Below are 23,590 nucleotides of genomic sequence, written 5' to 3' on the forward strand. Positions count from 1 at the left end.
AAAGGAAGTATCATTAACCAAAATATCACTCTTCTGAATGGGAGAAAATATTTGCATATGATTTTTTTGACAAGGGGCTGATATCCAAAATCTACAAAGAACTGACACAATTCAATAAAAGAAAATAAATAACCCAATCAAAAAATGGCTGAATAGCTAATAGAGACTTCTTTAAAGATATACGGATGACCACCTGGCACAGGGAACAAAATGCTCATTACCCCTAGTGAAGTGCAAGTTAAAACTACAATGAGAGTCCATCTCACACTCATGAGAATGGTTCATATCCAAAAAAAGAAAAAAAAAATCAATCAAACAAACAAAAACAGAAGCAACAAGTTTTGGTGAGGGTGTGGAGAGAATCCTCATACACCGTTGGTGGGAATGTAGAATGGTCCTATTCTGATGGAAAATAGTATGGTGAGGCTTCTCATTAAAAATAGATCTATCTTATGATTCAGCAATTCCACTCTTGAAGAATACAAAACACTAACTTTAAAAATATGTGCAGTCCTGTGTTCATTGCTGCACTATTTACAATAGCCAAGGTATGGGAACAACCTAAGTACTCAACAACAGGAGTGGATAAAGAAAATGTGGTACATCTGTATAATGGAATACCACTCAGCTGTTTAAAAAAAAAATGAAATCTTGCCTTTTGTAACAACATAGATGGAACCGGAGGGGTATATGCTGAAACCAGTAGATGGAGAAAGACAAATAAATACCAGATGATTTCACGCTAAGTATAAAGGAACAATACAAAGGAAGAGACAAAACTAAACCAAAACAAACCCTAGAAATCCATCTTTAGAACTGAAGTTTCCAGAGGGATAGGGTGGGGAATTGAAAGCAAGGGTACAAGGGTACCTGAGTATTATGTGTGCTTTTGTGGTGGGTGTGATGAGGGTAACATACATCTGAAAAAATGTGAATCTATACTCCAAAATCCTATATAGTGTTGTAAATCAATGTTACCTCCGTTAAAATAACAATAAAATAAATAAATAGATATTGCGTGTGTTTGGGGATTTTTTTGTGAATTTTTTCCTCTGTCATTGTTATTTCACCTTTGCCTTTAAACAGGGACGAAAACAAGCGCGGGAAACAAACACTGTACAGGACAAATACTTTCCAGGACAGAGCAATTGTGGTAGATAATCAGAAAGTACACCAAGACCTTCTGCCCAAATTAATTTACCTGCATTATTATTTTATTATCAAAAAAGGAGTTCATGTAAAAATAATTCTCCCAGCCATTTAAAGTTAATCTTAATGTATTCCGTGCAGACTTTAAGGGGTCAGAGATTATACAGGCGCCATCTCTCTCTTGTTAGGTTACACGGTGAACTCCGCTACTGTTTCTGGAGATGTGCTCTACATTGCTGGGCAGCCGCGCTACAACCATACCGGCCAGGTGGTCATCTACAGGATGGAAGACAGTGATATCAAAGTCCTTCAAACACTTAGTGGAGAACAGGTAAGCTTGAAGATTGTTTTAGATTAATTCATGCATTCTTTATGTAAATTTCAATTATCTGTCTGTTGACCTAAACTTGAAAAAAAAAAAAAAAAAGAAAACAATATCCCCAAAATCAGCATCGACTGAGAACAGGGATATGAACTGGGTCCTTGGAGGGGATGTAAGATGTCTGCATCTCTGCCCCCAGGATGTCTGCATCTCTGCTCCCCATTTGGATGGGAGTGGAGATGTACAGAGGATGGATGTAGATACAAATGTGCAAGGACAGATATAATAAAGGAGCTAAAAGATTAAGAGGCATGGCTTAGATAATAAACTCAGAAAATGGAGAGGTTGCTTTAAGCTAGGATTATACAGAAATGCTTACTAAGAGAAAAATGGGCTATTCTAGAAGGAAAGACAGGATGCAGATAGGTAGAAAGTGGTAAAAGAGCCAATTTCTGATTATGAATTATAAATGCAGTTTTTTTTTTTAAATAAAATCATGGGGCTCATCTGTGGGAACCATGGGCTGGGCTGCTTGTGTACCAGCTAAAGGTTTAGCTCAGCAATAGAGGGCACTGTAGAAATGAAGGCCAAGGCTGCCAGGTCTTAAAAAATTTTTGCTCATGTTTATAATTATTTCAACTTAAAAAAATGTTTAAACCATTCATAAGCCTGTGAGGAAAGAACATTTAAAAGTCAATGTCTAGCAGTTGTCTAAATGTCTAGCAATGTCTAGGAGGACAGAGTGAAATTTGCAGTTTGCAGTAATGGAAATATTTGAGGGAGAATTAGTCATTTAGAGTAAGAGAATGGAAAAAAATGTTGTTCTGAGCTTAGGTGACGCCAAAATTTAGGGGATAGAAGGAGAAAATAAGGAACAAAGATGAAAAGAAAGGGTGGTCTATGATGTAGTAGCAGAATGACAGGAGCAAAACTGAAGTGGAAATTAACATAGGAAGTTTCAGTAAGAGAAATATCAGGACCTCAGACATGAACATAGATCATTATTTCGGAATGTAATTGCATTTAAATAATTAAGTATAACTCTCCCTCATTTTCCTAAAACACATCCCTGTGTTGAAAAGAGAATATATATTACCACAAGGGGATGCCCTACATCCACGTAAATGTTTCATATTTTTTCTGTCTCCAACTGCTGCTCGGACAAATACTAGCCATTTTGTTGGTACTGCTATTTCAAGATAATTCAGTTCTTCATACTGTATTTTATTTCATAATTTCATTTAAACATGAACTGAAGTCATTCCAGAATGTCTTCTATTTTATATTCTAAATTAGTGCAAGAAAAAGAAATACAGGTTTTCACTTCCTTGAAAATTTCTGATGTTCATTCGACAGGGTTTATTTATTTATTTATTTATTGTACTTTAGATCGGTTCCTACTTTGGCAGTGTTTTAACCACCCTGGATGTTGATAAAGATTCGAATACTGACATTCTTCTAGTTGGAGCTCCCATGTACATGGGTACAGAGAAAGAAGAACAGGGAAAAGTGTATGTGTACACTCTCAATCAGGTAATGGCAACTGTGAGCTGGCTAGAGATCCAGGAAACTTTCCTCTTCTTGTTCAATTTCTAATAAATATTGTAGTTCTGATTTTTCACATATTTTGGAACCAGTAAAGAATTTTCAGGGCTCATCTATTTTATTACCCCCTCAGTTTCTAAATCAACATATAGAATTCTAAAACTGTTCAAATCCTTACATATTTTCTGCTTGAAAATGTGAACTATATTATAATAAAATATACAGGACATAGGTAAATGTAAATCTTACTAAACTATTGAATGAATGCATAGGGAACCAATTATTCATGGTCTCTGGCCTGAAGGTGAGTAATATTAGCAGATTAAGCTGTGTTGGTGGTGGGTGGGGTGAGAATGGAGAGATTGTAGGGAAGTAGTGATTGCCAAAGTAAAGGCACTGGACATTTTCACCAAACTGCTGCAGTCTTTGCAATACTTCACTGGGCTGGAGTGAGATTTTATTTTCCCCTCCTGATGTGAGTCATTATTTGTTAGGCAAAATAATTGATTTATTCACTAGAAGAGTTTTTTGCTGTTTACAGCAAAGTGAATATTCATCTATTCAGCTTTTTAAATCCTTAAAGTCTCCCATATTGATTATTTTAATCATAAGTTATATCTTTCTTCCTATCCTTTTTTTTTTCACTTCTTCCTATCAACTTTTTTTGGTCCTGTGCTATTTTCCTTTATCTTCCAAGAAGGTGATTCCTGTCCATCAATGCCAGTACTGGATTTTTTAAAAAAATATTCACACTAAACATCTTTGGGAAAAGTTTGCTTTTTGAACAGAGTAAGTTTTCTCTTTGCTCAGAATGGGAGCACATATAAATTTCAGAGAAAGGATAGTGACACAAATTGATTTTAAAATTCCATTTTTTTACCCTTTACAAAGATGCTGTTATATACTCACATTAAAAAGCGAATCCATTAAGATCCTTAATGTCTTCTTTCCATACCTCCACAATCTCTTCTTTAAAGTCTCTAACTTTGCTCTCAAATAGGCACACTTTTTAAGAAATTTTACAAATTTTACCATTGATGTACAAATGGTTTTTAATAGCCCTGATTTAGTATGTACTTAAAAATTCCACTCTGCTGTAGTAATGATAGAAATCCGTAAGTATCCTGTTTATCTTTTTTCCAGACAAGGTTTGAATATCAAATGAGCCTGGAACCCATTAAGCAGACTTGCTGTTCATCTCTGAAGCACAATTCATGCACAAAGGAAAACAAAAATGAGCCTTGCGGGGCCCGTTTCGGAACAGCTATCGCTGCTGTGAAAGACCTCAATCTTGATGGATTTAATGACATTGTGATAGGTGCTCCCCTGGAAGATGATCACGGGGGAGCCGCATACATTTATCATGGAAGTGGCAAAACTATAAGGAAAGACTATGCACAAGTAAGAAGTTAGATCTCTCATTCTCACCCTTCAGTGATAAGCGGCCTTGGTGTAAGGGTCACCCGTCTTGCTTCATGGGTTATTTAACTTCTTTCTTCTGACTTTATTGGGGAACTAGATTTAATTCTGTCATCAGTGGTTTTTTTTTTTAAGATTTATTTTTATTTATACAAGAACTGGGGTACAGGCCAGTGACGTGGGAGGATGAGAGGATTCACCAGAGACAGAGCGGGTGGCAGAACAGGCAGACTGACTGAAATACACTGCTGAGGGGAGCAACAGGCGAGGCAGGAGAGGTCTGCTGCGCCATGTGGGAATCTCTGAGGCCGGCTGGGAATTGAACTGGCGCTTCAGAGGCTGCGAACAGCTTCACAGCACTGCGCTCAACCGGCTGCACCACTGGGGAGACCCTCTCCTCAGTTTTTAAATGAGAGAATTATTTTGTGTTTTACCCTTTCATCTATTTTTTTTTCTGTTGTTGTGTGCCACATCTCCACATCTTTTGAAATCACATCATTTGACATGGTAAAAAACAAAAATAAACAAAAGAACTTCTTAATGATGCTATTTAATACTTGCAGTTGAGTCTAATCCTAAATAGTGGGTACCGCATTCTCAAACATGGAACAATAATGATTTCTCAAAAAAGAGATTGTTCTTTTATATTCAAAATAATAAAATTACATTAAGTTTACATTTATAAATTAAATTAGTATATTTTCCTCTAATGAATTTTGTTTTCTGAAGGTTTATAAATTTTTTACAAGTAATCCCTCTAAGAAAAATGTCTGAATAATTAAGCTTAACTTCAGGGGATTTTTGTTGTTCCTGTTTTAAATTTATTGTCAGTTAACAGCTCAAATCTATTTTTCCTATCAGAGAATAATATTAATCTATAGAATTGTCTAATGCACTATAAAGAAGGAGAGTTTAAAGGAACTCTTTCACTGTAATTGTCTGTTTTTAAGCAATCATAGTTAGGCACTGAACAATTACTTATAAATAAAATAGAATTCAACACTTTCTAACTTTATTACACAAAAACAGAAGGCATAACATTAATCATTTTTACATATAACAGTTCTCTGTAGTTCTGTTGTCGACAGAATTTGCACAATCTATTCATGTAGTGGGATTTTGTGATTATTTTTTCATAAAATCATAACATTAATAGTGAAACAAAATAAAAGCCATATTTTAGTAACAAAATTCCTATCCACTTAATACTTAATTTGTTTTTGTAAAAAAAAAAAAACATGATATTTACCAAACTAGCAATGCAATATTAACCATTAGGACATGATGAAGTAAGGAAATGCAAGGAGTTTCTCTCTTGAGTTCTACCACTTTATTCCTTCGGTGTTGATCCTGCAGATTTAGTGGAATGGCATTTGCAGTAAAAGAAGCATATTTAAATCATTAATAAATGGAATATATTGTCACAGCAATTTATTTTGGAAATTGGTAGTAAATTAAAATGCCACTGTAAACAAAAACAAAAAAGAATATTAGAGTTGAGTTTGCTGATTATCTGCAAAATGCTTTCCCAAAGATAAGTGAGGATATGATCATTCATTTCTATGGCAAACAGAGAAGCTACTTGTGTGAGGGATCATCCAGAATCAAATTGAATCAACTCATCCAGATCCAGTGGGAGCATGAAAAATGTTTGCACTTGGATAGCATAATTTGGCTTCTTATTTTATGATATCTTAAGTGGAAAACAAAAGGTTGAGAAAACCGCCAAATTTAAGAAGAGTCAGTTTTGTTTCCTTGCTATTGGCTCTATTAAAATACTATCAGCTTGAACTAAACCTAAGTCAGGAAAATGTATTGGATGGAATGTATTATTTTTACCCAGACCCACACTGAACCTGGGACAGTTTTCTACTCCTCCTCTTGCATGTTGATAGGTTTTCAAGGTTTCCAGTACCTTAAATATCTCTGTGTAACGTGATTGAACGGGAACTAGAAAGCAGAGCCATTACTCATAATGCTTTCCTTGAGGAATAGACAGGATGACGTTATATAATTTTCCCTCCTCTCTCTGGTATCAATTGTGTCTGTACCCAGAAAGCAATTGTGTCTATACTAGAAAAGGCATATCCTTTGGGAATATCTGAGCACTTCTGATGGGCCTGTTGAGCAAGTTTCCAGATCTCTAATTTAAATTTTTTTGATAACCAATCCAAATTTTCAGATATATTTGAAACTGTTTTTGAAAAGACTCTTCTGATATGAAAGTTTTTTCTTGGAATTTTCACAGCGTATTCCATCAGGTGGAGACGGTGAGACATTGAAATTTTTTGGCCAGTCTATCCACGGGGAGATGGATTTAAATGGGGATGGCCTGACTGATGTGACTATAGGGGGCCTTGGTGGTGCTGCCCTCTTCTGGTATGTATTTTAATAACATCCAAAGTTCCCAATAATACTAAAATAGCTCCAGAGCTTGATCAGAGCTCATATTATATCAAATATCTACTTCCGTTTATGCTCCATTATGCAGATAAAAATATGCATTTTTGCACCTTTGAAAAGTCAATAATTCTTAAAGATAAAGGGATCCTATTAAACAAGTTGTGTCGATATTTTTTCCCTGGGGTATCTATTATCTGCTTGGCTCTAAGGTAGATACTCTGTTGTGGGATAGGTATAGGGGAGAAGAAGATCTCATAGAGGATGTATATAAACAAGAAAGCATACCAAACTCTGAGTTACTTACAAGCTTTTAGGAATAATTGACTCTTTTTGTTTACCTATTACAATGTGTATTATTGTCTGATTGTGTTTATATTGTTGGTCAAGCATAATAGCATGTTCAGTAAAATCTTTTTTCAGTCTTTAAAATGCCTGAATCCCAAATTAATTTCAGTTAATTGTAAAATGCTAGTTAATGAGCAAATATATGTACTTGTATACCATCTATTTATAAATAAATACTGATAATAATTGTTATTAACAAGTATTAATTGCTTATCAATTTATTATAATTAGCAAAGTATTCATTAATATCATTGATAGCTCTGGCTTTAGTGAAAAACATTACAATTCCAAAAGGGGTTCTCTTTGGGGGGAAAATTGACTAAAATATTAAAAATAATTTTCATGAGAAATTTGTGCAATAATTGTGAAAACATTACAAATTTCATTAAGACACATGAAAGATTTAATAAATAAAAAATATATTTATGCCAGGTATCCTGATGGAAAGTCCACATGTCAGGTGGAAACATATCTCCATGTTTTTCCCCCCAAAATATATCTAGAAGCTTAGTACAGAAAATTGTGAGATAAAGACAGAGACCTAAAATAGACAAATTTGGCATAATTTAAGGTAATGCTTAAGAACCAATGATCAAATAAAAATTATATGCCAGAAAATAGCCTTGGTGTCAAAAAAATTAACTGTGTACAGTAAGGAAGAAGTAACTGAAAGGGGATGCCTACCAAGGGGGACTGCTGGGTGCAGGTGACTGTGGCTTTGGGGAGGACCCACCTGAAACCAAGCTCCAAACCAGGAGTCACAGGGTTAGGAACAAAGGTACATTTAGTTTTCATTGAAACGCTAAATAATGTGTGTGCCTACCACAGTGCTGTACATGTTATTTTTCTTCTCCTCCCTTGACATAGGGGCAGGATTGAACCTATCAGAAAAACAAAGATCAGAGTGCAGAAACATTTTCCAGGGACCTATGAACTCTTTCCAGATTGGGAGGAAAGTGGAAGATTCCCCAATTAGGGCTTTGGTTCTGAAGTGGCGCCTGGGCACTTGGTTGCATTTCTTTCCATCATGAGCAAAACAGATCTTTGGCTTATAAACTGTTAGAGATGGAGAATAATTTTTCCTCTGCCCTTCTGAGTTCTTCTTGGCTGAGTCCCTGTTATGCAAGATAGAATAATGAGAGAAAAATAAGCAAAAGTTTATTAACATAGAGTTAAGTCCTCATTTATTCCTTTCTTTTAGTCTTTGAACATTATTGCATTTTCACCTTGATAATTTGGCAAAACATTCATGGAATAATCTGCAGACAACAAGTTTTAATAGACAAAGAAACTTTTCAACAGACAGGATGGTGCTAAATTGTTTATTAGATAGGTAAGAGTTTCAGACATTGCTTATTAGCAATTAAGCTGGAACTGAAGAGCATTGTGCCTTCTCCAAGCTGCATGGTGAGAACCACCAAGAGTGTGGGGGAACCCATGACCCTTTCCAGTATCGGCTCTTGCAGCCTGCGGGTGTCAGCTCCTGCACCTTCCTGTGCTTACAGACCACGTTAGTGATGCACAGGGTATCAGGATTTCTTCTGATAGCTTTGTGAAATGTATGGATGAGGATAAACTCAAAAAAATTGTGTGTGGAATCTTCACCAACCCAGTAAGAATTCAGGACTCTCGGAGCCCACCATGGCATCCAGCAACAGACTGAAGGCTTCTAGCAAACTTCAGCTGATTGACACCATGAGGGACAGGCTTGCCATAGGCTGCACCCTTTGGAATTGGACATTTGTAGCTACCACAGTGCACATGAATCCTATATGTGACATAACCTTGCTTGGCCTTGTATCCCAGTCTGTGGGCTTTATCCTGCCCAGTAGGGTGGGTGCCCTGTGGAGGGTGCCAGAAGGACACCCTGAGAAGCAAGTGCATCACATCAGACTGTTTTTTCTCCATGACCCCTGGATGTACTTGTAAGCGCCCATTTTGGCTTTCCTAACGGCTGCTGCCACATGGAAGGAAAAGAGCCCTTCATCCACAAGCCCCATTTAGTAAGTACTCAAAGTCATCTGTAGGTTCTTGGAAACTGTGGCTTTAACTGAAACAAAGTAAGGAAACGCGAGTCCTCACTGTTTCCATCATGGGATACATTCTCTTTTGTCTCAACAATTCTCCAGAGAAACTGAGTCCTAACAGCCGGAACTGTACTTGAAGACATCTCTTGCAGGCACTCAATTGCACTCCCAGAATCATGGCATTCATGAAATGTGAAAGTGTGTGAGTAATCACCATTGTCAATGTGTTTGTAGGTCCCGAGATGTAGCTGTAGTTAAAGTGACCATGAATTTTGAACCCAATAAAGTGAATATTCAAAAGAAAAACTGCAGGATGGAGGGAAAGGAAACAGTTTGCATAAATGCTACAGTGTGTTTTGATGTGAAATTAAAGTCCAAAGAAGACATGATTTATGAAGCTGGTAAGTGTAACATATATAGCTAATACTTTGGGGCAGGACGACAGCATATTTGCTCCAGCATGATGAAATCCAGTAAGAAATTGGGGTCTGCACATCACATTTGCCCCTGCAAATATGTTGAAGGTAAATTTTGGAGAGAAATGATGTGTTTATGTGATGGCCTCAGCATCCCATCTTTCCCTTCTGTGGCTCCCACTTTTTATGAATAAATTGGTGCTTGGAGGGAAGGGGGAAGAGACACACACACACACGCACACACACGCAGATGGCAGTTCAGAGGTAGAGCCTGGAAAGTGAGCTCCAAATGAGCCCTATTTTCCTTGCTGTGGGTTTTCAAAACCTCTTTTCCTGCTCTGCCCTCCATCTGGTAAGACCTACTGCGAAGGACACCGATGCCTGGCCACCCCCATCTTCCTGAGATGCCTTTGCTCCAATCGGAAGGTGACCCTGGTGTTTGAGTCAGACACGTTCTGTGTGTTCTCAGGCATACCACATACCACTTCTCTCCACACACTATACTTTCTATGGTCTTTTATAATGGTGTTGAAATATGTTGGAGTGAAAGCGATGAAGGCCATTAGCTACAAAAGAGTCGTTTGCTTTGCAAACCAAATGAGTCGTTTGCTTTGCAAACCAAATGTACGTGGAATGAGAAAAAAACAATCCTTAAAATCTATTTGTCTTAGTTTGCTCTACATGTGAATATTTATGCTCCAAAATAGGCCTCTGACTAGAAGATAAATGAGGTATAGGAATGTAAAATAACAATTTACATTTTCATATCCAGCATTATTTCAATCTTATTTAATTTTTATAAAGTAACCAAGTGATCATATGAGGATTGTTGCCTTCATAGAAAGTAAAAGGTTTAACTTGTTTTCTTTATGTAACATGCTTATTTTATGAAACATATCTGTTAAGCTTATTTTTATGTGCTTTCAACAATTTCTAAAATGACATTTTTTCATAAAATAGGTAAAATTATCATGAATATATATTTTTCAATAGAAAATATGACATAATCATATTCTATATAGGGCTCCAACATTTCTAAACTAAAAACATATTTTAAGTGACAACCCCATAAGTATAGGCATGATCAGGAAATTAGGTAAAATGTGGGGACACAGCTATGTGACTACATATGTGTACATTATAAAATAAGTGTAATTAAACATTCAAAGCACAGTGAACTCACAAAGTCATTCTGTAGAGTTGCTTCAGGTTATTTTCATGACTGGGAACACCATTGCACTGTTGAGTGTAGATATACCAAATGTCAGAAGCATTTTGCTGACAGATTAACCAAGAGATTTTTTCCTTAATATTAATTTATTAGCTGGATCAAAGGGGGGGGGAAAGAAATAAACATTTTTATCCATTTTTTTTTTAGATTTGCAGTACCGTATCACACTGGATTCACTAAGACAGATATCACGAAGTTTTTTCTCTGGAACTCAAGAGAGAAAGATTCAAAGAAACATCATAGTTAAGAAATCAGCATGCACTAAGCATTCCTTCTACATGTTGGCAAGTAAATCATATATTACAGCTGCCTTACACCAAATCAAGAATAAAGTGTAGATATCTTATTGCAAGTCAATTCAGGTCTTACTGTTTTATTTCAAAAGGCACAACATGAAGTAGACTTGATTTTGTGTGTTCAGTTGTATCAGAAAATCACAGGTCTGATGTTCTAATTCCGAATACATTTTATAAAACTATCTTTCATCTTCCTGTGTGTGTTACCAAACATCCATATCTTAGCAAAGAGTAAAAGACACTGCATTATTGGCTCTTCATACATTTATTCATTTCTTTCATCCATTCATTTATTCTTTCAACTTGAGATTATTATCTAAGTTCTGTGGGCCTTGTCTGGCAAATATGGATGCTAAGTGGTTAAATGCCACAGGCAATATGTTTTCTGAGGTCTCTTCTGTTCACAGAACTATAGATTGTACTCTTTGACTTTAAATTGAGGGGGAGGGAATCTGGTTATTTTCTATCATCTCTAGGCTTTGTGCTACCTGAGTTTCTTTCTACTTAAGTGTATGTGAAGGCCTTAGAAAGCAAATTATTAATCTCTAGAGATGACTAGTAAACCAGTTTGAAACTTTTTAATATACTTTGTTGGGTCAGTGTATATGTAAAGCAAGTATCCAAGAAAGGGCAGGAATTTCATAAAATATATATGACACTCATTTTTAAAAAAGCAGACAGGATATAATGAGTTAACACTGATGTCAGTAACTGAGATTGAGACTTAGAGACTTGAACATGATCGTGGAATTTTAAAGAAAGGTGGACAATTTTGTCCCACTTCTGACTTGTTTCTAAATTGATGTATTCTATATTTTGAGTCAATCGGGATGGAATTTGAACCCCAAATTCCCTACATTCTAAGTGATTTTAGTCTCAAGCTCAGTCTTCATCTGTAAAATAAATAATAGTTATTCATCTTGGAATATTGTTGAAATAATTCCCAACAGTGTGCATAAAGCTCATAATTCTGTACATACCATAAATGATGGTTGCTATTGGTAATAGTATTAAGAGTATTGATCATATCATGTCATTTACATATCATTTCACATTATGTAAATCTTACAGCTCTAGGCCTATATTGAATTAGTAAAATGAAACTAAATTTAAAGAAAGTTTGCTCTTCTGAAATTGGGAAGGTTTCCTAGAAGTGTTGTATAGAGATTTTTATTTATCTTGAGATCTCAAGAGAAAGATATTGTTATAACGGAAGTAGCTCGAAGTGGTCTGTCTGGACATGGCAAGGCACTCACCACTCCAGCTGGTCCATTGAGGAACTGGAGGAGTGTCAAATGGTCATCATCCAAAGGCATTGCATTCCAGCTGCTTCCCTGTCAAGGCAGATGGGTAATCCTTCTCCAGTGAAACCAAAGCCCATGAGGTCCTAGATAAGATACAGGTGTCTGAGAATGTTCTAGTGCACTTGCCTCCAGGAGACAGAAAAAGAAAGTCATAACAAGGTCAGATAATCCAGTAAATATAATACCACTGATATATTTTGTTTCAATCTCTAGGACAAGCATGACTTCCGAGATTCTGTGAGAATAACTTTGGACTTTAATCTTACTGATCCAGAAAATGGGCCTGTTCTTGATGATGCTCTACCAAATTCAGTACATGAATATGTAAGTTGGACTTTTTAAAATTCAGAATAGCTATTTGTGAATACATTGGGAAGAAACCTGAAACACATAAACATGCACACATGGCCCTAAATCAATTATATTTCTTAAAAATTAAAGTTTTTCCCAACTCATTTCATATTATTGGAGTTTAAAGGAACTTCTAAAGGATATCTACTCTTGTCTCGCCTGATATTCAGGAACAAATAAGAGAAAGACATAGGTCGGCCATTGGAATTCCCTTCTATGACTAGTTAGCCCTGGATGGCAGGAATGTAGGTATAACAGATGTCCTCACATGAAACAGACTCAGACCCCAGAGAACCACAAAAAGCAGCAGCAGCACTCTGCAATCCCAGACCTCTTCCTGGGGGGGGTGGGGGGTGGCGCAGCTACCAAAACTTATAGAAGGGCGATGTAGGGCAACATAGATGCTTCCAGTGGCACATCACTGCCCCAAGAGCAGAAGAGACAGAAAGGAACTGACATGTTTTCTGTCAGTTCCTGCTTCCAAATTCACCAGTCTACACTCTCAATGCTGAGAAAGTGGGAGTGAGCATGGGGGCACAAATGTGGCACCAATGGAGGGAACACCTGGAATGAGGAGTTAGTTTTCCCCATGCACCTCACTTCCACCCCCCCTTTCTTCCTTCCAAATACATTTACTGAGTCTACGGCCATAGCACCCTGAATGCACCCGATCTCATCAAACATATTTAGGAAACGGGTTTAGTCATTAGGGTGCGTGCTCTGGAAGACGTCACCACTGTTTGGGGACTTCTCTCCAGGCTGAGGAGACAGAGAGCACTTACCTAAATTAATGACATGTAGTTGAGACCAAAGCGTAGATAATTCTCCATTATATTTAGAGAAGTGGAGGGAGCAGTGTTTCAGGCAGAGGGATATGTATCAAAGTTCTGAGGTATAAATGGGATTAAACTAAACACATCGAGTGACTGAAGTGTGTATCAAGGTGAGAAGGTGACGTGGGATGAGGTGGGCAGTGCTGGCAGGAGCAGGATCTTTCTAAGACTGTGTGTAACTGCACAGATTTAAAACTGTTTTGAAGAACAGTTTAACGCTACTGAAGGCTTTCAGTGGGTCCTATGATAGGACCAGATGAATCATTTTTAAGTTTTACTTCAGTTGCAATGTGGAGGATGATTGGAGGGACACACACATGGTACAGAAGACCAGTTAGGAAGCTGTTACCTTAATTCAGAGAAAGTATGGAAAGCTGGACTGGGGGGCAGGGGGGAATAGAAATGGAGAAGTGAGAAGAGATTTGGGAGATATATAAAAGAGAGTAAAATGGGCAATTTTTGGTGGTGGATCAGATAGAAGGGAGGGTCTTGATGAACAAGAGGCTTCAAGGAAGCCCAGTTATGTGACTTAACCATGTTCTACCTTCTTGACAGAGAGCTCTATTATATCCTTAATATTTGATTATTTTTTTAAAGATTTATTTATTCATGCATACAAGAACTGGGGGACAGTCCAGATGCATGGGAGGGTGAGAGGACTCACCAGAGACAGAGCGGGGAACAGAACAGGCAGACTGACTGAAAAACACTGATGAGGGGAGGAGCGGGGGAGACAGGAAAGGTCTGCCGCGCCATGTGTGTATCTCACCAGCTGGCCAGGATCGAACCCGCAGCTACAGAGGCTGCTGACAGCTTCACAGCGCTGTGCTCAACCGCCTGCGCCACCAGGGGAGGCCCTATTTGATTATTTTTAATAGAAAAATCTCACAATTGGAGTTAAATGTTAAAGTGGTCTTCCATGGATTTAGGTAGAGTAATTGAGTGGATTTTTTTTGAAACCTTCTACTTTAGAAGACTAAAACCAGTGAAAAACATCTGTGAAAACTGTGCATTCTTTAAAGGACTGGAAGAATTTATATCCAAAAATAACAGTTTATTTTTTTCCTCTATAAATTATAGGAACAAATACAAAATTCCTTTTGACTTCAGCAATGAAAGTTGTTCTCTCTGAGTTGATTAACTTATTTTGGCTATATCACTTCTTTTCTTCAAATCAATAGGTAATTTTTAATAATGCCTAGCTAAATTTTGAAAAATGCTTTTCTGTGCCCATTTCAGATTCCCTTTGCCAAAGACTGTGGAAACAAGGACAAGTGTATTTCAGACCTCTCTCTGGATGTGTCCACCACGGAAAAGGGCTTACTCATAGTCAGATCCCACAATGAAAAGTTCAACCTTAGCCTCACCGTCAAAAACAGAAAGGACAGTGCCTATAACACCAGAACCATAGTGAATTACTCTCCAAATCTAATTTTTTCAGGAATTGAGGTATACTTTTAGTTTTTCATGTACTAATTATCATAATTTGTTGAACCTACTTTTTATACTACTGAGCAAATTGTTTTTATTATATTGACTTTAGAAAATAGTGTTTTGCACAAAATTAGTACCTACTAAGGGTAAAAGGACCAAGCTCTTCTTTAAAGCTTTTCTTTTGATATAGTTCTTTATATATACTTATGTGTATATATACATATATATAAATGACATATTTTTGAGTCCTTAAGTCACTGAAATTGAGATTGCATTAAGGAAAAGATAAACATAACAATCAGCATCAAATGAGTTTAACAGCAGTGTAGAGAGGGACTAGTGCATTGGCAGAAAGAAAGCAAATACGTGCAGAAAAATCAAGATACCATTTCTTTTTTTCTGTGGAAAATACACTCCCAAGAGAACTGTGTTAAATGACTATGTCTCATTGTCAAGACAGAAGTTTTCAGGTTTTTTTTTTTTTTTTTTGTAATAACAAATAGCTGAAGGGGATGTTCTATCAAAGAGTATTAGTACTTCAAATTTGGACTTTGCTTTTTATTCTGATCTCTAAATGAACCCTAGTGTTAAAATTCTGTATACATTTATATGAATTAATAAAATATCATTTATATTAAAAATTAATACACTTGTTATATATAATAATATTAAAATTATTGTCAAGCTTCTGTAAATTCATATTTTCACTGGCATTTCGCTCCAAATATTAGGCTTTCACTTAGGGATATGATGACTACAAAAGACTTGAAAAAAATGTCCTATATCAGCATGGCATATTTCAGATTCGGTTAAGAATGTTAATTACAGATCCAGATGTACAGAGAGATGTTGGGAAAATATTACCACTGAATTTTCTCTGGAAAGAGGTCTGTGTCATAGCCCTGTAAAGTCCAACTCTAAATCCTTGCCTGTATCCTTTTCAGCTGATTTCACAGCCTGGGGAGAGAGGCAGAACTATGAAATCAATAATGCACCTTCTCTACTGTTATAAATAACAGCAACGATAATGATGGCACTTTTTCTTGAGTCATTTTATGTGCCAGGCTCATCTAAGGGCTCTGCTTTATTTATCTTTTCATTTCATTTATTATTTTCTAAGTTGACTACAGAGATTCTAAGATAAACCCTTTCACATTTTAACATTTCTGTAGCTGCATTTTACAATTGATATCTTAACTAGCAACATTATTTTTTCACTTACTTATAAATAGAGAATACTACTCCCAATATTTATTTCAACTTATTGGTATGTAAAATAGCAGTGAGTCTCACCTGCAGTGGTATTTTTTATTTGATAAAATGGAGTCCAACTAACTCTTCTAGGGAGAGAATCAGACCCAGAATGGTGAGGAGTCCAGGAACGAAAGAAATGACAGTGAAGAGCTCAGGCTTCAAATCTCTGTGTCCTGGTCAGAGCACGGACTCTGACCATGCTAAACTCCTCAATGACTGCCACCGACTGTGGATATCCACTGGGCAGTCCAGAACGTGTGATTCTTTTTCCCAGCCACCAGATCATCTTGCGAGGCAGGTGCTGTTCATATTCCCATTTGTTGGTGCAAGGTCTACGACAGGAGAGTGTGATGTGCTTTGTCCTCAGTCGCCTTCAACTAAATGACGTTTACAGATTTCAATGGACTGTGGGTAATCCCCAAATGTTGTCACTCTACCAACTGATTTGAGAGACAAATCTTAGTAAGGCAGAGTTCAATGCACAGCTGGGAAAATTCTAGAAGACCAAGGTCAAGTATTTGACCTGCACGTTTTCTGTTTTAATTCTGTTTACTTTCTCTTCCTAGGATATTCAAAAGGACAGCTGTGAATCCAATCATAATATTACATGTAAAGTTGGATATCCTTTCCTGAGACAAGGAGAAGTGGTAAGCATGTTATACAAAATAGATGTGGTAGTTGAGTATGAAAAGTGATATGCTCAAAATCAAATAGAAATCCTTCAAGTGGTAGTTTAGCTTGATATAGATGAATAAGGTTGATTTTAAAATTTTGAGACCTTGGAATCAAAAACCATTTATTGCATGAGTCAAATGCAAACACCAAGACAAAATTAAAAGTCTTATCTAACAGAACAGAACTGGGGAATTCCGGTATTAGAGTTTTCTATCTAGTAAGCTTTGCTGGAAAAAGAAACTTTCAAATAGACTAGTTTAGGACTTGTATAGAAAATTATTTCTTTCTACCTTTTAAAAAATAATATCCTCTTTGAGATATAATTCACATGCCATAAAATTCATAAAAATGCACAATCTAATGAGTTTTCATATATTTACCAACTTGTGAATTATATGAGCATTACCATAATCTTAGGACATTTTCACAATCAAAAAAATAATCCCATAACATTCACCAGTTACTTATCTTCTTTCCTCAACTGTTCCTTTCCCAATCCTAGGGGCAACTACGCATCCACTTTATTTCTTTATATTGCCTATTTTGGAAATTTCATATAAATGGAATTATACTACCAGGTGGTCTTTTGACTGGCTTCATTTAGAATACTGTTTTCAAGATTTACCCATGCCCTCTACCCACCCTTTTAATTTTAATTTCAAATAACATTCAATTGTGTAGATATATTATATTTTACTTATCCTCTCATCAGTTGATAGGCATTTGGGTTATTTCCACTTTTTGGCTACTACTGTGGATATTTGTGTTTAAGTTTTAGTGTGGGTATGTTTCAGTTCTCTTGAGTATAAACCTAGGGATGGAATTGCTAAATTATATCTTTGGAGAAATGCCTATTCATATTTTACCTATTTTTAAACTGGGATATCTTTTTTATTATTGAATTGTAAGAGCCATTTAACTTTTCTACAGTCAAGTCCGTTATCAGATACATGACTTGCAATTATTTTCTCCCATTCTGTAAATTGTCTTCTCACTTTCTTCTTGGTTTCCCACAGCAAAGTTTTTTATGTTGTTGAAGTGCAGTTTGTGTATTGATTCTTTTGTTATTCATGCTTTTGTTGTCATACCAACAAAGGCTTTCTCTAATCCAAGGTCACAAAGATTTACTCCTATCATTTCTTTCAAGAGTTTTATGGTTTTAACTCTTACTTTTAGATCTATGATACATTTTGGTGTATAGTATAAACAAAGAATCCAGCTTCATTCTTTCTTGGTGATATCCAGTTGTCCCACATTATCTGTTAAGACTATTCATACCCCTATTAATGTGTCACGACACTCTTAAAGAAAGCTCAAAGTATATGGTATAACCATGCAAATCTCATGACCAAGGAATTTCAGTCATCCCTTCTGTAAATAGTGCCTAACTTGTGTGGCTAGTTGCCGATATTTAAATTTTCCATGTTAAAGAGGCTTTAATTTTGACTGTTTAGTGATTCCATTGTTTATGATTATGATCTTGTAGATCTTGATATAAAATTATATACTGTACCATCATGGGATATAGTACTGATTTATGATTGATATGTGATTTTATTAATATAATTTGAATAAAGTACTTACAATCAATCTTAATGTGCGAGGGATACCACATACCCACATTTAAAAGTACATGTAAACCATTTATTCTGGTTCTAAGATGTGATGAGAAGTTTTATATTTCTTAAACACATAATTTGAGTCTAGATAATATTTATATAAATGAATGTTTTAATCAAAGTAAACATTTTATCTGTTACTAAACTAAAAATATATACTTTTTTCCATAGGTAACTTTCAAAATATTATTTCAATTTAACACATCTTATCTCATGGAAAATGTGATGATTCATTTAAGTACAACAAGGTTGGTTTATATGTATGGATAGGCATATGTCTATGAGAGTATATAATTTTCTTTCATGTATTTAGAGTATTTTGCTTTATAGACTCACTGGAAATATCTCACAGTTTGTTTGGAATCAGTAGAATTAGAAGAAAATGAACCACTTTACCTCCCCAAAACATCCTTAAGCACAATTAACAAAATAAATGATCATTTAATAGAAATCATACATCTAACTGGACTACTCCACTGGTTCTGTGAACTGTAAAACATGCTTTAATTGCACATCACTTTTATCTGCCAAACTGCATTTAAATATATTTAAAATTTTATAGCCTCTATAATTTAAAAGCTTTTACTGGTTTATTTACTGATCAGCAGATCAATGTCAACTGAATCATGAGATCAACTTAAAATTTTATAATACCCACTTGTCATTTAATAAATGTTCCAAATCTCTCAAAGCTTCTGGAAGAGAGCATAGAAGTAGACTAAAGATTGCTAAAGACTAATAAGGAAATTGAAGTAGTGGTTTACCATTCTTTTAAGTGTCTGTATTTACAAATCATAAGCTCCCTGAGATAAAGTTCTATTTTTAGTCGCTTTATTCCCCAGTGATACTATAATTACCATAGTGACTGACACCTGATAATTATTAAATAAATGTAAAGTGAATGAATAAACAAGAAAATGAGTTAGTGAGTGGGTTAATTCTATATGATCAATTCACTTCAACTTAACATATTTATTTGGCACCTATGGACAAGATATTCAATCAGTCACTATAGGAATGTAAAACTTAATAATGACATGACCCTCCTCATGGGGTGAATATTATAGTAGGAGGCTGAGACTAGTATATAAATTATGCTATCACAGGTTGAATAAGGAAAAGTCATTACAGAAATATATAAACCATGTGTAAGAGACTTAATGGAGGGTGAAATTACATCTCTTTGACAATGTGAACACCAGAAGAGTGTTCTGGTGTTCACAATTATATCAGGGAGATTATAATTGAGATGAACCTTAAAGGATGGATAGCAATTCATAGGCAGAAAGGTGTATGGACTGCATTGGTGTGGTTTTAATCTGTGCTACACTTCCAAATCAACCTGGAAACTTTTAACAACACCCATCTCTGACCTCCCTCCCCAACCTTAATAAAATATTAAGAATTCTACTGTTTTGTCCTTTTTTTTAATTTAGTTGCCAAGATAAACTTCTGTTTCAAATGCTCAGAAATGTCTCTAAAAAATGACCTGATGATTTGTCTGAATATACTGTTATTTCAATTCTAGTGACAGTGAAGAACCTCCAGAGACCCTTGCTGATAATGAAGTAAACATTACTATCCCAGTAAAATATGAAGTTGGACTGCAGTTTTACAGGTAGCAGGAAATAGTGTTATTATGTTGATGCTTTTCTACTAACCCATGATTCTCAAAGTGTGTCACTGTTCAAGAGCATCAGAACCAACTGGGAGCTAATGAGCGGCAAATACTCAGGCCCCTCATATGTACTGAATCAGAAACTCAGGTGGGGCCCAGACATCTATGTTAAACAAGCCCTGCAGGTAACCCTCATGCACTCTGAGTTTGAGGACCAGCACACTAAATAATCCAAAATGTGAGCTGCAAATGGTACTGGATTACATTAGCCATCCAGTCTCAGCAACTAAGGGCAAGTGGAAACCCAGACATCCTTCCCAACCTCCCAAAAGGTCATGTGTTAGAGGTCACCGGCACATTTCTTCGGTGTCACTGTCATGGTGAGTGCTATGACCAGCTGCCCATTCAGGACATAAAATCAGATTATTTCTCATTAATAGTATTAATTTCCTAATAATGTTAATTAGTACTATTAATTTCTTCCCTTAGTATTAAACTATCTGTTTTCCTATGAAGCTGTCATCTGTCTACACACCACTCATGTTCACAAACTTTCCCACTATAAATTCCCCGGCTTGAATAGCTCTCTAATTTTTTGCTAAATAAATATATACAATGTATGCAAAAAATATATATAAGCATCAGCAGCAAGTTTATTCTAAAATCTTATCATTTTCTTTCTTTTTTTTTTTTTTTTTGTGGGACCCTCACCAGTGGCTGGGGATTGAACTGGCACTGCAGAGGCTGTGGGTAGCCTTGTAACCCAGCGCTCAACCGCTGTGCCACCAGGGGAGCCCCTCGTTTTCTTAATTTATCGTCTATAGCACTTTTTGTTGATAATAGATCATAAAAATAAGAGAATTATAGGATATACAGGTAGATTTTTGCAAATATTTCTTAGCCTTTAAATATATTGACTTTTCTAGTCTGCTACATCTAGTTTTCTTGGTACACTAATTTTTCCAAGAATTCTCCCTTTGCTTAAAATCATATTTTGACAAACATTTAGGCATTTTTGAAATCTATGCTCCCCTAACTGAAATGCTGCTTAAAATATGTTTATGTTTTATTTCATTCTATGAAGTTCATCTGAAGAGAAAATGAAAATTTTAAGTTTAGCAAAAATACAGGATTTTAAATAGAGAAAAGGTGATAATTTTTATAAATCTATTTAAAAGTCATTATTTCTAGAAATGCCAAGTTTTAGCCTGATTATCCATTGAATGTAAATAACATTTGTGAATTCTTGGGAATTTTTTAGTTGGTAAAAATTGGGTTTTTATTTAAAAATCATACTCATTTTTGCATTTTAAGGCCACATAAGTATCAGTGACTAAATTATATATACCTTCTCACGCTTCTCAAAGATTTAATTTCAGTTTTCATGGTAAAAGAATTTGTCTTTGATTTGAAACTTTCATAGGATTACCTAGTATAAAGAAATAAAAAGAATGAAGTCAAATAAAAATTAAACTTTGTCATATTTATTCCCCTGCCTATTAATTCTTTAAGCTCTGCAAGTGAATACCATATTTCTATTGGTGCCAATGAGACAGTCCCTGAAATGATTAATTCTACTGAGGACATTGGAGATGAAATTAACATCTTCTACTTGGTAAGAAATCACTTTTAAATTAGTATTATAAGTATTTGTAAGTTTATAATTTTTAAAAGTATTAATAGATGAACATGAATACAACATGTTGGTTCTTCTGTTATTCTCTATATTCCAGCATACATTTCTTTATAGTTTCATTATTTTTAAATAATTTTATTTAAACTTTATTTAAACTGGTAATTATGCTTTGAAGCACTTTTAAAGCCCCAACTCTATAATTTCTTCCAATAAGACACAATTCATGAAAACTGTTTCCTAGATAAACTATGGAACTAAATAGATACTACCTAAAAAACCTATGTACTTTGTTTGCATTCTCAGTATTATTGAGAAAAGCAGTTGATAAAAAAGTAATTATGACTATTTCAAATTGTCTTGGTAATATTTTCTTTTACTTGACAAATAAATATATATCTGATTCTGCTCATTGCTATCTGTCTTATGTATTATACTGTAACTTTTATTCCTATTACCACTGTCTTAAGTTGTGTTTTCTATTACAAGATTTATTTTTCTTTTTGAGTCTTTCAAAATGAATTTTTCATTACCATGATGTGGACACCTTGAGGTTGAGTCAGACTTTTATGTTAGGTAATTTCTACTTATAGACATAGACTCAACTTAATATTACTAAAGTAAAAGAAGATCCAGTTCAAATGATGGATTTAAATGTGTATTCAAAAATACGAAATCATGAAATATTATTATAGATGAGGCTGGCATTTATCCCTTTGAGTTTGATGACAAAGATAGTTTTCTTGCAAAAGAAAAGAAATGTATATATACTACAATGTTCTTTTCATGGATTTCATTTGTACCTTTTGTTGAAATTCTTGGTTCACAATTTAACTCATTAATTAAAGTCAAAGTCCTACATAAAACAGAAAGAGGAAAAAAAAAGTCTATTTTTTCCCCTACAGATTGCAAAAAGTGGACATTTTCCGATGCCAGAACTTAGGCTCTCAATTTCATTCCCCAACATGACTTCTGATCAGTATCATGTGCTGTACTCAACTGGATGGTCATCTTCTGATGTAAGTCATGTGTGACTTGGAATCATATCATTAGTATCACCTTTTTCAGTTTTTAAAAATATTTTTATACATGCCACTTGTTTTGATGAAGAGCTTTACCAAAATAACATGAAAAGACATTTACAAAATTACAAAAAATAAAATATCAAGTCCCACTGGTTATTTAATAAATGCATTAGTTGACTACAATTGCTGTGGTAACAAACTGTCACAGAGTGGGTAGCAGAAAACAACAGAAATTGATTCTCTTACAGTTCTGGAGGTCAGAAGTCCAAATAATCCATGTTCTGAGAGTGTTGGTGCCCCCTGGAGGCTTAGGGGAAGAATCCATTCCTGAAGCTCTCCTCGCTTCTGGTGGCAGCTGTCAATCCTTAGCTTGTAGTTGAATCTCTGCCTGTCTTCACATGACCTTCTGCCCTGTGTCTCCTTTTCTATTTCTTACAAGCACACTCATCAGTGGATTTTTTAAACCACTCTAAATCCAAAGTGATCTCATCTGGAGATCCTTAATTTAATTTCATCTATAATGGCCCTACTTCCAATTAAGGTCACAGTCACAGGTTCCAAGTGTTAGGTCCTGGGCATAGCATTTAGGCGTCCCTATTCAATCTACTAGTGTGAATTTCAGATAATTGCTGATTTCTTCCTGAAATGTTTACTACAACATTAACTTCTTGAGATGAATAAACGACTCTGC

The 23,590-nt window shown here is 35.4% G+C and overlaps 1 protein-coding gene and 1 pseudogene across 2 annotated transcripts in view; one reads left to right on the top strand and one right to left on the bottom strand.

Moving 5' to 3' along the window:
* The window catches only part of ITGA1 (integrin subunit alpha 1), a gene marked incomplete at both ends in the record, with an annotated part of 141,106 nt that overhangs the window by 105,980 nt on the left and 11,536 nt on the right, over positions 1–23,590 (top strand). The window contains 13 exons of the mRNA XM_084233401.1: positions 1,338–1,480; positions 2,861–3,004; positions 4,160–4,417; positions 6,684–6,814; positions 9,445–9,611; positions 11,005–11,141; positions 12,671–12,781; positions 14,881–15,090; positions 16,896–16,976; positions 18,795–18,871; positions 20,152–20,241; positions 21,754–21,856; positions 22,780–22,893. Coding sequence (XP_084089527.1) covers positions 1,338–1,480; positions 2,861–3,004; positions 4,160–4,417; positions 6,684–6,814; positions 9,445–9,611; positions 11,005–11,141; positions 12,671–12,781; positions 14,881–15,090; positions 16,896–16,976; positions 18,795–18,871; positions 20,152–20,241; positions 21,754–21,856; positions 22,780–22,893 — 1,766 coding nt within the window. The remainder of the gene's footprint in view (positions 1–1,337; positions 1,481–2,860; positions 3,005–4,159; positions 4,418–6,683; positions 6,815–9,444; positions 9,612–11,004; positions 11,142–12,670; positions 12,782–14,880; positions 15,091–16,895; positions 16,977–18,794; positions 18,872–20,151; positions 20,242–21,753; positions 21,857–22,779; positions 22,894–23,590) is intronic.
* Positions 8,540–9,120, bottom strand: LOC311171190 (large ribosomal subunit protein eL15-like; annotated as a pseudogene). The gene has a single exon. The product of its transcript is annotated as a large ribosomal subunit protein eL15-like (transcript).

This window comes from Talpa europaea (assembly GCF_964194135.1).
Source record: "Talpa europaea genome assembly, chromosome: 5".
Classification (NCBI taxonomy): domain Eukaryota; kingdom Metazoa; phylum Chordata; class Mammalia; order Eulipotyphla; family Talpidae; genus Talpa; species Talpa europaea.